Here is a 14,954-nt window from a genome sequence, read left to right on the forward strand (position 1 = left end):
GACTTTATTGAGAGACGACAGCAAAGTTTTGTCACTAAGGAATGGTTGGGACAGGATTCGGCTGACAAACTCAGGGCTCATCTCCTGACGGTTTGTGGATCCAGAACGTACTCCCTGATGAAGGACCTTCTAGCGCCAGAGAAGCCGGCGGACAAGACTTTTGAAGAGCTCAGTAAGTTGATCAGGGAACACTTTAAACCGGCGAGCAGCATGCACATGGTGAGACATTGGTTTTACACGCACCGGCAGCGAGAAGGGCAAAGCGTTCCAGACTTCGTGGCAGACCCCCGGCGACTGGTGAGCCTATGTAAATTCCCAGATGCATGCAGAGCGCAGATGCTGCGAGACGTTTTTATTGAGGGCATTGGGCACGCTGGGGTTTTCAGGAAACTGATTGAGACCAAAGACTTGATCTTGGAAGCGGCGGTTCTGATAGCCCAGACATTTATCTCAGGGGAGGAAGAGACCAGAATGATGTATGACAAAAATCTTGGCTCAAATGCGGCAAACAACCAGGGAGTCAACATTGTTAAAGTGGCACACAGTTCTCGAGGCAGACAAGGGCAATCGGACATGCCCCAGCATGTAGTCGAACCCAACGGGGGAACTCAACAGAGACAATGGCTAGCTGAACGGCGATTCATGCCATCACAATGGACAATGCGGCCAGTAATGGGGCCATCAACATCTGTTAATGGTGCGCTTAAGGACAGTTACAGAGACAGTCAGAGACGATCGACTGGTAATGGACCTTTTGTTTCCAACAATGGGGCCTCCAGCTCATGCTGGAGGTGTGGAGGCAAACATCCAGCCAGAGCTTGCAGGTATCAGCAATATACCTGCAGAAACTGTAACGTCAGTGGTCACTTGGCACATATGTGCTGGAAGCCTGCAGCCAGGTTGATGTATGAGGAGGACAGGCCCGATGTAAGCCCTACGAGGCCAAATGAACACTGAGGGAAATCGCTGGAAGCTGAAGTTCAGTGAGTTCATGTGGAGCACATAGACAGCTCATATACCAGGACGCCACCGATAATGATGAAAGTGCTCCTCAATGGCATCCCAGTATCAATGGAGTTAGACATGGGGGCCAGCCAGTCCCTGATGCGTATCAAACAGTTCGAAAGGTTGTGGGTGTCCAAGGCCAGGAGGAAAAAATTATTGCCGATTGACGCACAGCCATGGACATATACAAAGGAGATCATTCTGGTGCCAGGTAGCGCCATGGTAGTCGTGACCCACAAAGATTCGGAGAACAGGTTGCCACTCTGGATTGTCCCGGGGGATGGTCCCGCACTACTGGGGAAGAGTTGGCTTGCTGTCATGAACTGGAAATGGGGCGATGTCAATGCAATTTCTTCTGTGGAGCGAGTATGATGCTCACAGATCCTGGACAAATTTGACTCATTATTTCAACCCGGCATTGGCACTTTCATGGGGACCAAGGTAGTGATTCACATAAACCCGGACGCCAGGCCAGTACACCACAAGGCCAGAGTGGTGCCGTATGTGATGTGGGAAAAGATAGAATGTGAATTGGACCGCCTGCTGAGGGAAGGCATCATCTCGCCAGTCGAATTCAGTGACTGGGCGAGCCCGATCGTGCGGATGGGTCGGTCAGGATATGTGGCGATTACAAGGCCACCATCAATCGGGTGTCACTCCAAGACCAGTACCCGCTACCGAGAGCGGAGGACCTCTTTGCGACGCTATCCGGTGGCAAACTTTTTTCAAAATTGAACCTGACCTCGGTTTACATGACCCAGGAGCTGGCGAGTGAGTCAAAGAAGCTGATCACCATCACGACACACAAGGAGTTGTTTGAGTATAATAGATATCAGTTTGGGATTCGTTTGGCCGCCGCGATCTTTCAGCGAAATATGGAAAGCCTCCTCGAGTCGATTCCAAGGACGGTGGTTTTTCAAGACGACATCCTCATCACGGGTCGCGATCCTGAAGAACACCTCCGCAACCTGGAGGAGGTGCTACGCAGACTGGACCGGGTAGGTCTGCGACTGAAAAAGGCGAAGTGCGTCTTCCTAGCTCCAGAGGTAGAATTCCTGGGGAGGAGGGTAGCAGCAGACGGGATCAGACCTATGCAAAGGTCACAATTGGGTCTGGGGGGACAGCCAGGAAAGGGCTTTTGATAGAGCACGCAATTTGTTATGCTCCAACAAACTGTTGACGTTATAAAACCCGTGTAAGAAACTAGTTTTAACGTGTGATGCGTCATCCTATGGGGTCGGGTGTGTGTTGCAGCATGTGAATACCAATGGTCAGTTACAGCCGATAGCTTATGCCTCCAGAAGTCTGTCCCAGGCAGAAAAGGGCTACGGGATGGTAGAAAAGTAAGCACTAGCATGTGTATATGCAGTAAAAAAAATGCACCAGTTCCTGTTTGGCAGGAAATTTGAGCTGGAGACGGATCACAAACCGCTAACATCCCTTTTGGTCGACAACAAGGCCATAAATGCAAATGCATCGGCCCGCATACAGAGGTGGGCACTTATGTTAGCCGCCTATGACTACACAATTCGGCACAGACCGGGCACCGAAAACTGCGCCGATGCACTCAGCAGGCTCCCACTAGCCACCACTGAGGGGGCAACTGAGCATGATGTTGAGATGGTCATAGCTGTTGAAGCTTTCGAAAGTGAAGGCTCACCTGTGACAGCCCGTCAGATTAAAGTCTGGACAAATAGAGACCCGCTACTGTCTTTAGTTAAGAAATGTGTCCTGAATGGGGACTGGGCAGCCACGTACAGGGCATGCCCTGAGGAGTTTAAACCGTTTCATAGGCGCAAGGATGAACTCTCGATTCAGGCCGATTGCCTACTTTGGGGAAACCGAGAAGTCATGCCCCAGAAGGGCAGAGGGGTGTTTATCAGAGAACTTTACAATGAACACCCGGGCATTGTCATGATGAAGGCAATTGCTAGGTCACATGTTTGGTGGCCAGGGATAGATGCAGACCTGGAACTTTGTGTTCGCAGGTGCAACACGTGTGCTCAGCTGGGCAACGCACTCAGGGAAGCCCCCCTTAGCCCCTGGTCCTGGACCGCCAAGCCATGGTCATGCATCCATGTGGACTATGCAGGTCCTTTCATGGGAAAAATGTTTTTGGTTGTAGTAGACGCTACTCCAAATGGATTGAGTGTGCCACTTTAAATTCAAGCACATCCTCTGCCACGGTAGAAAGTCTACGGGCAATGTTCACCACCCATGGTCTACCGGATGTCTTGGTCAGCGACAATGGCCCGTGCTTCACAAGCACTGAATTCCAGGACTTCATGGTAGGCAATGGAATCAACCATGTCAGAACGGCACCGTTCAAGCCGGCCTCAAACGGCCAGGCAGAACGAGCAGTGCAGATAATCAAACAGGGGATGTTCAGAATCCAAGGAGGTTCCCTACAAAGCCGCTTATCACGCCTCCTGTTGGCCAATAGATCCCGACCACACTCACTCACAGGGGTTCCACCCGCAGATCTGCTAATGAAAAGGATGCTCAAAACCAGGTTATCTCTTATACACCCCACCATGAAAGAACTTGTTGAGAGCAGGCGTCAGTCACAATGTGACTACCATGACAGGAATGTGAGGGCGCGATGTATTGATGTCAATAACCCTGTTTTTGTCCTTAATTATGCTGCAGGGCCCAAATGGCTTGCAGGCACTGTGATTGCCAAAGAGGGGAATAGAGTTTTGGTCGTTAAACTTACCAATGGACAAATCTGCCGTAAACACGTGGATCAAACTAAAAGGAGGTTCAGCAACCCCATAGAAGAAGCAGAGGAAGAACACGATGTAGAGTTCACTCCACCACAGGTGACCGAACACCGGAACCAAGTGGAGGAGAGCCCAGTCACTGTGGGCAGTCCGGACAGGCCTGAGGCACCGCAGACAGCAGACACTCAGGCCAGCGCCCAACAACCGGAGCCCCAACTCAGGCACTCTACAAGGGAGCGTAAACCACCAGGGAGACTTAACCTGTGATCCCAATAAAACTTTGCGGGGGTGGGGGGGGGTGATGTCATGTATTCAACTGCCATTGTAACCCATGTATGAGCTGACCTAAGTTGTATACCTTGAGAACACTGACCACAGGGGGCGAACTTGTGGGAGACACTCCTAACCTGGACTTTCAGGTATAAAAGGGGAAGCTCCACCCACCGTCTGTCTCTTGAGCTCTTGGTAATAAAGGTAACTGGTCACTGAGTGACCTTCTCTCAAATATGGGCCTCGTGTACATTTATACTGTATAGTAAGGACATATCAAAAAGCACTATATTCAAATTGTTGTTGAAGTATCAGCATAAGAACATAAGAATATAAGAAATAGGAGCAGGAGTAGGCCATAAGGCCCTTCGAGCCTGCTCCGCCATTTAATATGATCATGGCTGATCTGGTCATGGACTCAGCTCCACTTCCCCGCCCGCTCCCCATAACCCCTTATCCCCTTATCGGTTAAGAAACTTTCTATTTCTGTCTTAAATTTATTCAATGTCCCAGCTTCCACAGCTCTCTGGGGCAACGAATTCCACAGATTTACAGCCCTCTGAGAGAAGAAATTCCTCCTCATCTCAGTTTTAAATGGGTGGCCCGATATTCTAACATCATGCCCTCTAGTTCTAGTCTCCCCCATCAGTGGAAACATCTTCTCTGCAGCCACCTTGTCAAGCCCCTTCATAATCTTATATGTTTTGATAAGATCACCTCTCATTCTTCTGAACTGCAATGAGTAGAGGCCCAACCTACTCAACCTTTCCTCATAAGTCAACCCCCTCATCTCCGGAATCAATCTAGTGAACCTTCTCTGAACTGCCTCCAAAGCAAGTATATCCTTTCGTAAATATGGAAACCAAAACTGTATGCAGTATTCCAGGTGTGTCCTCGCCAATACCCTATATTGCTGTAGCAAGACTTCCCTGCTTTTATACTCCATCCCCTTTACAATGAAGGCCAAGATTCCATTGGCCTTCCTGATCACTTGCTGTACCTGCACACTATCCTTTTGTGTTTCATGCACAAGTACCCCCAGGTCCCACTGTACTGCAGCACTTTGCAATCTTTCTCCATTTAAATATAACTTGCTCTTTGATTTTTTTTTGCTAAAGTGCATGACCTCACACTTTCCAACATTATACTCCATCTGCCAAATTTTTGCCCACTCACTTAGCCTGTCTATGTCCTTTTGCAAATTTTTTGTGTCCTCACACATTGCTTTTCCTCCCATCTTTGTATCGTCAGCAAACTTGACTACGTTACACTCGGGCCCTTCTTCCAAGTCGTTAATATAGATTGTAAATAGTTGGGGTCCCAGCACTGATCCCTGCGGCTCCCCACTAGTTACTGGTTGCCAACCAGAGAATTAACAATTTATCCTGACTCTCTGTTCTCTGTTAGTTAGCCAATCCTCTATCCATGCTAATATATTACCCCCAACCCCGTGAACTTTTATCTTGTGCAGTAACCTTTCATGCAGTCATGTTCTGTGACCTTAGAACCCACAACCTTTTGACTCAGAGACAAAAGTGTGAGTTACTGAGCCAAGCTAACAATTAAATGCAGAGTAAAGCTCCTTCTATACTGCCTCGATAATAACTTCAAATCTCACAATACCTCTGTTGCACCACTGTGAAATTTTCTTTTCCAACATCAGCTATCTTTGAGATATCTCTGAATGAAATTGCCAATTTAGAACATAAGAACATAAGAAATAGGAGCAGGAGTAGGCCATACAGCCCCTCGAGCCTGCTCCGCCATTTAATACGATCATGGCTGATCTGATCATGGACTCAGCTCCAGTTCCCTGCCCGCTCCCCATAACCTTAGCCCTTATCGGTTAAGAAACTATCTATCTCTGTCTTAAATTTATTCAACGTCCCAGCTTCCACAGCTCTCCGAGGCAGTGAATTCCACAGATTTAGGACTGACCTATTTATCGTTTTATGCTGCAGTTGTGCAACAACTGGACTAGATATGAACCTATTCCTGGTCAATATTGGATGACCTCGGAACATAAAGGGAAACAGGAAAAGAAAACAGACCCAGATTTATTTTGAGGGTATCCTACACTGGACCAGATTTGAGTTTTGTTCCCTCAAAGGAGGTATGACACGCCTCCTTTGTATGGTCCCTTTATTGAAGATTGAGTAATTGGATGCCAGTGAAGCAGCAAATTGCAGTGCCCATGCTGCATGGCATGGAGTGGCAGACTATTTCCCCCCTCACCCACATGGGTGTGTAACCTTCACAGGGTTAAGGTCACCGGGGTTGCTCCAGCGCATAACCTAGTGATTGGATTAATTATATCATTCGGAGTAGGAACACATCCCAATCATCTTGTTTGGGGAATCAACTGAGAAAGAGTGCTGGAGGGGATGGGCCGGGGAAATAATAATGAATTACATTTCATGTTTTAATCAAAGTGTTTTCAATTGCCACCAGCGTCTCCCAAATATCTATCCACGGTTGATACTTTTCTTGCGCTCTGTTATCCTTAAATATCAATGTTTGACAATGTATTAAGTAGTAACTGGTTTGATCCAGATAACTCAAGCAAGGAAGACTGCAAAGATCATCATCATGCGCAGTCCCTCGAGGCCGAGGATGACTTGCTTCCACGCCGAAAAGGGATGAGTTACATAGAAACATAGAAATTTAAAAATAGGTGCAGGAGCAGGCCATTCGGCCCTTCGAGCCTGCACCAACATTCAATATGATCATGGCTGATCATGCAACTTCAGTACCCTTTTCCTGCTTTCTCTCCATACCCCTTGATCCCTTTAGCCAGAAGGGCCACATCTAACTCCCTTTTGAATATATCCAATGAATTGTCATCAACAACTCTCTGTGGTAGAGAATTCCACAGGTTAACAAGTCTCTGAGTGAAGAAGTTTCTCCTCATCTCAGTCCTAAATGGCTTACCCCTTATCCTTAGACTGTGTCCCCTGGTTCTGGACTTCCCCAACATCGGGAACATTTTTCCTGCATCTAACCTGTCCAGTCCCATCAGAATTTTATATGTTTCTATGAGATTCCCTCTCATCCTTCTAAACTCCAATGAATAGAGGCCCAGTCGAGCCAGTCTCTCCTCTTATGTCAGTCCCGCCATCCCGGGAATCAGTCTGGTGAACCTTCGCTGCACTCCCTCAAAAGCAAGAACATCCTTCCTCAGATTAGGAGACCAAAACTGAATGCAATATTCCAGGTGAGGCCTCACCAAGGCCCTGTACAACTGCAGTAAGACTTCCCTGCTCCTATACTCAAATCCCCTAGCTATGAAGGCCAACATACCATTTGCCTTCTTCACCGCCTGCTGTACCTGCATGTCAATTTTCAATGACTGATGTACCATGACACCCAGGTCTTGTTGCACCTCCCCTTTTCCTAATCTGCCGCCATTCAGATAATATTCTGCCTTTGTGTTTTTGCCACCAAAGTGGGTAACCGTATCTTTATCCACATTAACTTCGATGGTATGAGACGTGAATTGGCTAGAATAGATTAGCGAATGATACTTAAAGGGTTGACGGTGGATAGACAATGGCAAACATTTAAAGATTACATGGATGAACTTCAACAATTGAACATCCCTATCTGGCAGATTAGGAAAAGGGGAGGTGCAACGAGACCTGGGTGTCATGGTACATCAGTCATTGAAAGTTGACATGCAGATACAGCAGGCGGTGAAGGCGGCAAATGGTATGTTGGCCTTCATAGCTAGGGAATTTGAATATAGGAACAGGGAAGGATAGACAGAAAGGAAAAGGAGGCGGGGTGGTGTTGTTGGTTAAAGAGGAAATTAATGCAATAGTAAGGAGGGACATTAGCCTGGATGATGTGGAATCGGTATGGGCGGAGCTGCGGAATTCCAAAGGGCAGAAAATGCTAATGGGAGTTGTGTACAGACCACCAAACAGTAGTAGTGAGGTTGGGAACAAGAAATAAGGGATGTGTGCAATAAAGGTACAGCAGTTATCATGGGCGACTTTAACCTACATATTGATTGGACTAACCAAACTGGTAGCAATGCGGTGGAGGAGGATTTCCTGGAGTGTATTAGGGATGGTTTTCTAGACCAATATGTCGAGGAACCAACTAGAGAGCTGGCCATCCTAGACTGGCCTGACATGTAATGAGAAGGGACTAATTAGCAATCTTGTTGTGCGAGGCCCCTTGGGGAAGAGTGACCAAAATATGGTAGAGTTCTTTATTAAGATGGAGAGTGACACAGTTAATTTGGAAACTAGGGTCCTGAACTTAAGGAAAGGTAACTTCGACAGTATGAGGTGTGAATTGGCTAGAATAGACTGGCAAAGGATACTTAAAGGGTTGACGGTGGATAAGCAATGGCAAATATGTAAAGATCACATGGATGAACTTCAGCAATTATACATTCCTGTCTGGAGTAAAAATAAAACTGGGAAGGTGGCTCAACCATGGCTAACAAGGGAAATTAAGGATAGTGTTAAAGCCAAGGAAGAGGCATATAATTCGGCTAGAAAAAGCAACAAACCTGAGTACTGGGAGAAATTTAGAATTCAACAGAGGAAGAATAAGGGTTTAATTAAGAGGGGGAAAATAGAGTATGTGAGGAAGCTTGCAGGGAACATAAAAACTGACTGCAAAAGCTTCTATAAATATGTGAAGAGAAAAAGATTAATGAAGACAAATGTAGGTCCCTTGCAGTCAGATTCAGGTGAATTTATAATGGGGAACAAAGAAATGGCAGACCGATTGAACAAATACTTTGGTTCTATCTTCATGAAGGAAGACACAAATAACCTTCCAAATGTACCAGGGGACAGTAGGTCTAGTGAGAAGGAGGAACTGAAGGATATCCTTATTAGGCGGGAAATTGTGTTAGGGAAATTGATGGGACTGAAGGCCGATAAATCCCCGGGGCCTGATAATCTGCATCCCAGAGTACTTAAGGAAGTGGCCCTAGAAATAGTGGATGCATTGGTGATAATTTTCCAACAGTCTATCGACTCTGGATCAGTTCCTATGGACTGGAGGGTAGCTAATCTAACACCACTTTTTAAAAAAGGAGGGAGAGAGAAAACGGGTAATTATAGACTGGTTAGCCTGACATCAGTAGTGGGGAAAATGTTGGAATCAATCATTAAGGATGAAATAGCAGCGCATTTGGAAAGCAGTGACAGGATCGGCCCAATCAGCATGGATTTATGAAAGGGAAATCATGCTTGACGAATCTTCTGGAATTTTTTGAGGATGTAACTAGCAGACTAGACAAGGTGGATGTGGTGTAGTTGGACTTTCAAAAGGATTTTGACAAGGTCCCGCACAAGAGATTGGTGTGCAAAATCAAAGCGCATGGTATTGGGGATAATGTACTGGCGTGGATAGAGAACTGGTTGGCAGACAGGAAGCAGAGAGTCGGGATAAACGTGTCCTTTTCAGAATAGCAGGCAGTGACTAGTGGAGTGCCGCAGGGCTCAGTGCTGGGACCGCAGGTCTTTACAATATACATTAATGATTTAGATGAAGGAATTGAGTGTAATATCTCTAAGTTTGCAGATGACACGAACTGGGTGACGTTGTGAGCTGTGAGGAGGACGCTAAGAGGCTGCAGGATGATTTGGACAGGTTAGGTGAGTGGGCAAATACATGGCAAATGCAGTATAATGTGGATAAATGTGAGGTTATCAATTTTGGGGGCAAAAACACGAAGGCAGAATATTATCTGGATGGCGGCAGATTAGGAAAAGGGGAGGTGCAACGAGACCTGGGTGTTATGGTTCATCAGTCACTGAAAGTGGGCATACAGGTACAGCAGGCGGTGAAGAAGGCAAATGGTATGTTGGCCTTCATAGCTAGGGGATTTGTGTATAGGAGCAGAAGGTCTTACTGCAGTTATACAGGGCCTTAGTGAGGCCTCACTTGAAATATTGTGTTCAGTTTTGGTCTCCTAATCTGAGGAAGGACGTTCTTGCTATTGAGGAAGTGCAGCGAAGTTCACCAGACTGATTCCAGGGATGGCTGGACTGTCATATGAGGAGAGACTGGATCAACTGAGCCTTTATTCACTGGAGTTTAGAAGGATGAAGGGATCTCATAGAAACGTATAAGATTCTGACGGGACTGGACAGGTTAGATGCGGGAGGAATGTTCCCAATGTTGGGGAAGTCCAGAACCAGGGGACATAGTCTTAGGATAAGGGGTAGGCCATTTAGGACTGAGATGAGGCGAAACTTCTTCACTCAGAGAGTTGTTAACCTGTGGAATTCCCTGCCGCAGAGAGTTGTTGATGGCAGTTCATTGGATATATTCAAAAGGGAGTTAGATATGGCCCTTACGGCTAAGGGGATCAAGGTGTATGAAGAGAAAGCAGAAAAAGGTACTGATGGTATGATCAGCCATGATCATATTGAATGGCGGTGCAGGCTCGAAGGGCCAAATGGCCTACTCCTGCACCTGTTTTCTATGTTTCTATGTTTCTATGTAAAAATAAAATGGGGAAAGTGGCTCAACAGTGGCTAACAAGGGAAATTAAGGATAATGTTAAATCCAAGGAAGAGGCATATAAATTGGCCAGAAAAAACAGCAAACCTGAGGACTGGGAGAAATTTAGAATTCAGCAGAGGAGGACAAAGGGTTTAATTAGGAGGGGGAAAATAGAATATGAGAGGAAGCTTGTTTGATGCTGTCCCCAACCTCACTACTACTGTTTGGTGGTCTGTACACAACTCTCACTAGCGTTTTCTGCCCTTTGGTATTCCGCAGCTCCACCCATACAGATTCCACATCCTCCAAGCTAATGTCCTTTCTTACTATTGCGTTAATTTCCTCTTTAACCAGCAATGCCACCCCACCTCCTTTTCCTTTCTGTCTATCCTTCCTGAATGTTGAATACCCCTGGATGTTGAGTTCCCAGCCTTGGTCATCCTGGAGCCACGTCTCCGTGATGTCAATTATATCATATTCGTTAATTGCTCCCTGCACAGTTAATTTGTCCACTTTATTACGACTACTCCTCGCATTGAAACACAGAGCCTTCAGGCTTGTCTTTTTAACACAGTTTGCCCTTCAAAATGTTGCTGTACTGTGGCCTTTTTTGATTTTTGCCTTGGGTTTCTCTGCCCTCCACTTCTACTTTCCTTCTTTCTATCTTTCTATCATTCTACTTCCCTCTGTCTCCCTGCATAGGTTCCCACCCCCCCTGCCATATTAGTTTAACCCCTCCCCAACAGTACTAGCAAACACTCCTTCTAGGACATTGGTACCGGTCCTGCCCAGGTGCAGACTGTCCGGTTTGTACTGGTCCCACTTCCCCCAGAACCAGTTCCAATGTCCCAGGAATTTGAATCCCTCCCTTCTGCACCACCCCTCAAGCCGCGTATTCATCTGAGCTATCCTGCAATTCTTACTCTGACTAGCACATGGCACTGGTAGCAATCCTGAAATTACTACCTTTGAGGTCCTACTTTTAAATTTAACTCCTAGCTCCCTAAATTTAGCTTGTAGGACCTCATCCCATATTTTACCTATATCGTTGGTACCTATATGCACCACGACAACTGGCTGTGAATTTATGATGGGGAACAAAGAAATGGCAGACTGTTGAACAAATACTTTGGTCTGTCTTCACAAAGGAAGACACAAATAACCTTCCGGAAATACTAGGGGACCGAGGGTCTCGTGAGAAGGAGGAACTGAAGGAAATCCTTGTTAGTTGGGAAATTGTGTTCGGGAAATTGATGGGATCGAAGGCCGATAAATCCCCAGGGCCTGATAGACTGCATCCCAGAGTACTTAAGGAAGTAGCCCTAGAAATAATGGGATGCATTGGTGATCATTTTCCAACAGTCTATCGACTCTGGATCAGTTCCTATGGGCTGGAGGGTAGCTAATGTGACATCACTTTAAAAAAAAGGAGGGAGAGAGAAAACGGGTAATTATGGAACGGTTAGCCTGACATCAGTAAGAATTTATGAAAGAGAAATCATGCTTGACAAATCTTCTGGAATTTTTTGAGGATGTAACTAGTAGAGTGGACAAGGGAGAACCAGTGGATGTGGTGTATTTGGACTTTCAAAAGGCTTTTGACAAGGTCCCACACAAGAGATTGGTGTGCAAAATTAAAGCACATGGTATTGGGGGTAATGTACTGATGTGGATAGAGAACTGGTTGGCAGACAGGAAGCAGAGAGTCGGGATAAACGGGTCCTTTTCAGAATGGCAGGCAGTGACTAGTGGGGTGCCACAGGGCTCAGTGCTGGGACCACAGCTCTTTACAATATACTTCAATGATTTAGATGAAGGAATTGAGTGTAATATCTCCAAGTTCACAGGTGTTTCAATGAAGGACCTACTATTCCAGGTCCTGAACTACGTATTGAAGGGTGGAAGATGCCTGTGCGTGGGTTTTTTTAATGTGGGGTGACCGTTGCACACCAGCCACCACACGTTTGACAGAGCGAGGTCTTGGTCCAGTGGCAAGGATTAACCAGGACGACTGGAGACCTGCTCTGCTGCACGGACCTTGCGCGCACACATATCGCAGTGTGGGCTGGGCCCTGCTGCCCCTGGGCCCTCGCCTCTTCTGGGCCCCGATCACAAATGGTCCCGATGCAAAGATGGAGTATGCAAGCTATGACTGACCTACTGAATGCTGATGTTCAGAATATTTTAAGCAACAATAGTGATTAATTTTCATTGAATCTTGGATTACAAAGAACATGAAAACAAGCACTACATGTGCCAGCCTTTAAACTCTCTGTTGTCTTTCTTCATTTTATTGATACGAGGGCTGTCTCTGCATGCTGTCTACTCTTTCCCACCTGGTGCAAGCCAAAGGTGGGCAGAGGAAACGTTACAAGGACACCCTCAAAGCCTCCCTGATAAAGTGCAACATCCCCATCGACACCTGGGAGTCCCTGGCCAAAGACCGCCCTAAGTGGAGGAAGTGCATCCGGGAGGGCGCTGAGCATCTCGAGTCTCATCGCCGAGAGCATGCAGAAATCAAGTGCAGGCAGCGGAAAGAGCGTGCGGCAAACCAGTCCCACCCATCCTTACCCTCAACGACTGTCTGTCCCACCTGTGACAGGGACTGTGGCTCTCGTATTGGACTGTTTCGCCACCCAAGGACTCATTTTTAAAATGGAAGTAAGTCTTCCTCGATTCCAAGGGACTGCCTATGATGATGATGGTGTTCTGAACAATGGGCCTCGGCCCTTCATCTGATATCCCAATTTAAAAAATGGTTCCGGTGTGTCCCTTCCTCAATGTCTTTTAATCTTACCTGTCTCTGGATCTTTGGTAGGCAGCATTGACAAGATCAAGTGCCTGATGGAATGCCTGATTGACAAACACACTTCCTCGCTGGGTCACCGATCCTGTAAGGCCCCAAGAAAAGGCACATGGTTTAATGATTGAAACAATAGATTTAACAGTATAAATATGGAAAAAACTTTAGGTGTAAGAAAAATAATTGTTTTTAATATCCTATTTTGTCCCACATGAGCCAAGACGGGGAAGCTTTCTGTGCAACATTTTTAGTTCATCCTGATATTGAGATGTGATTTTCAGAGAAATTCTCATTTGATCACTGTCTGCTTTGGTCTCAGCAGAAATCTTGTCCTTTGTTCCCATGTCAGTAATACTGAATTAAAACTGTTTAAAAGTTAGGAACATAGGAACAGGAGTAGGCCATTCAGCCTAACTGATCTGCGATCAAACGCCTTTGGCCCATATCCCTTAATACCTTTGGTTAATGGAAAGCTATCAATCTCCGATTTAAAATTAACAATTGATTGAGCATCAATTGCCGTTTGCGGAAACATAGAAACATAGAAAATAGGTGCAGCAGTAGGCCATTCGGCCCTTCGAACCTGCACCATCATTCAATAACATCATGGCTGATCATTCACCTCAGTATCCCTTTCCTGCTTTCTCTCCATACCCCTTGATCCCTTTAGCCGTAAGGGCCATATCTAACTCCATTTTGAATATATCTAACGAATTGGCCTCAACAACTTTCTGTGGTAGAGAATTCCACAGGTTCACAATTCTCTGAGTGAAGAAATTTCTCCTCATCTCGGTCCCAAATGGCAGAGTTCCAAACTTCTACCACCCTTTGTGTGTAGAAGTGTTTCTTAATTTCACCCCTGAAAGGTCGGGCTCTAATTCTGAGACTGCCCTCTAGTCCTAGAATCCCTAACCAATTGGAAGCATTTCCTATGGCTCAGTTGGTGAAGCCAGTGGTAGCTGTGGTCTATAAACAAGAAAACTACAGGTTTGATTTTGGAGTCTACACTGAATGATCTGATCTAAACCAGGCTAGCAGTTCAGGGTGTAACAATGGGCTGGGCGCACTGCGTTAAAGAGGAGAAAGTCAGCCAGGGATCCTGGTCTGCCCACTGACCCGTGGACCCCACTCTCCCTCCGATGGAGACGTTAGGCATTAGGCTTTGCTTTGATACTCTGCCAGTGTTGTATAGGCTGCTGGAACTCATTGTCTAGGCTCACACATTAAGAATGGGCTACTTACATAAGGTACTGAAGGATGAAGAGAATTTGGACAGGATAAAAAGAGATAAGAAGAAGGTACTTAAATGGTTGGCAGTGCTGAAAGTTGTAAAGTCACCCGGTCCAGTTGGGACGCATCCGAGCTTATTGAGAGAAGTGCGGGTGGAAATAGCGAAGGCTTTGGCCACAATCCTTTAATCCTCCTTGGATATTGGAGTGGTGCCAGAGGACTGGAGGATTGCCCTGTTCAAAAAAGGGGGGGGGGTGGGGGAGAGATAAACCAGGTAGCTACCTGGCAGTGAGCCTAACGTCGGGAGCAGGGAAACTTCTCGAAACCATATTCAAGGACAAACTTAATTGTCACTTGGAAAAACATGCATTAACAAATGGCAGCCATTATGGGATTGTTAAACACAAAATGTCTCTGACAAATCTGATTGAGTTCTTTGATGAAATAAC

The 14,954-nt window shown here is 46.2% G+C and overlaps 1 protein-coding gene across 1 annotated transcript in view; it reads right to left on the reverse strand.

Moving 5' to 3' along the window:
* The window catches only part of epx (eosinophil peroxidase), a 158,668-nt gene that overhangs the window by 59,645 nt on the left and 84,069 nt on the right, over positions 1-14,954 (reverse strand). Inside the window, exon 3 of the mRNA XM_070898665.1 lies at positions 13,270-13,363. Within this exon, the coding sequence (XP_070754766.1) occupies positions 13,270-13,363 (94 nt within the window). The remainder of the gene's footprint in view (positions 1-13,269; positions 13,364-14,954) is intronic.

Source organism: Pristiophorus japonicus, chromosome 14, assembly GCF_044704955.1.
Source record: "Pristiophorus japonicus isolate sPriJap1 chromosome 14, sPriJap1.hap1, whole genome shotgun sequence".
Lineage (NCBI taxonomy): Eukaryota > Metazoa > Chordata > Chondrichthyes > Pristiophoridae > Pristiophorus > Pristiophorus japonicus.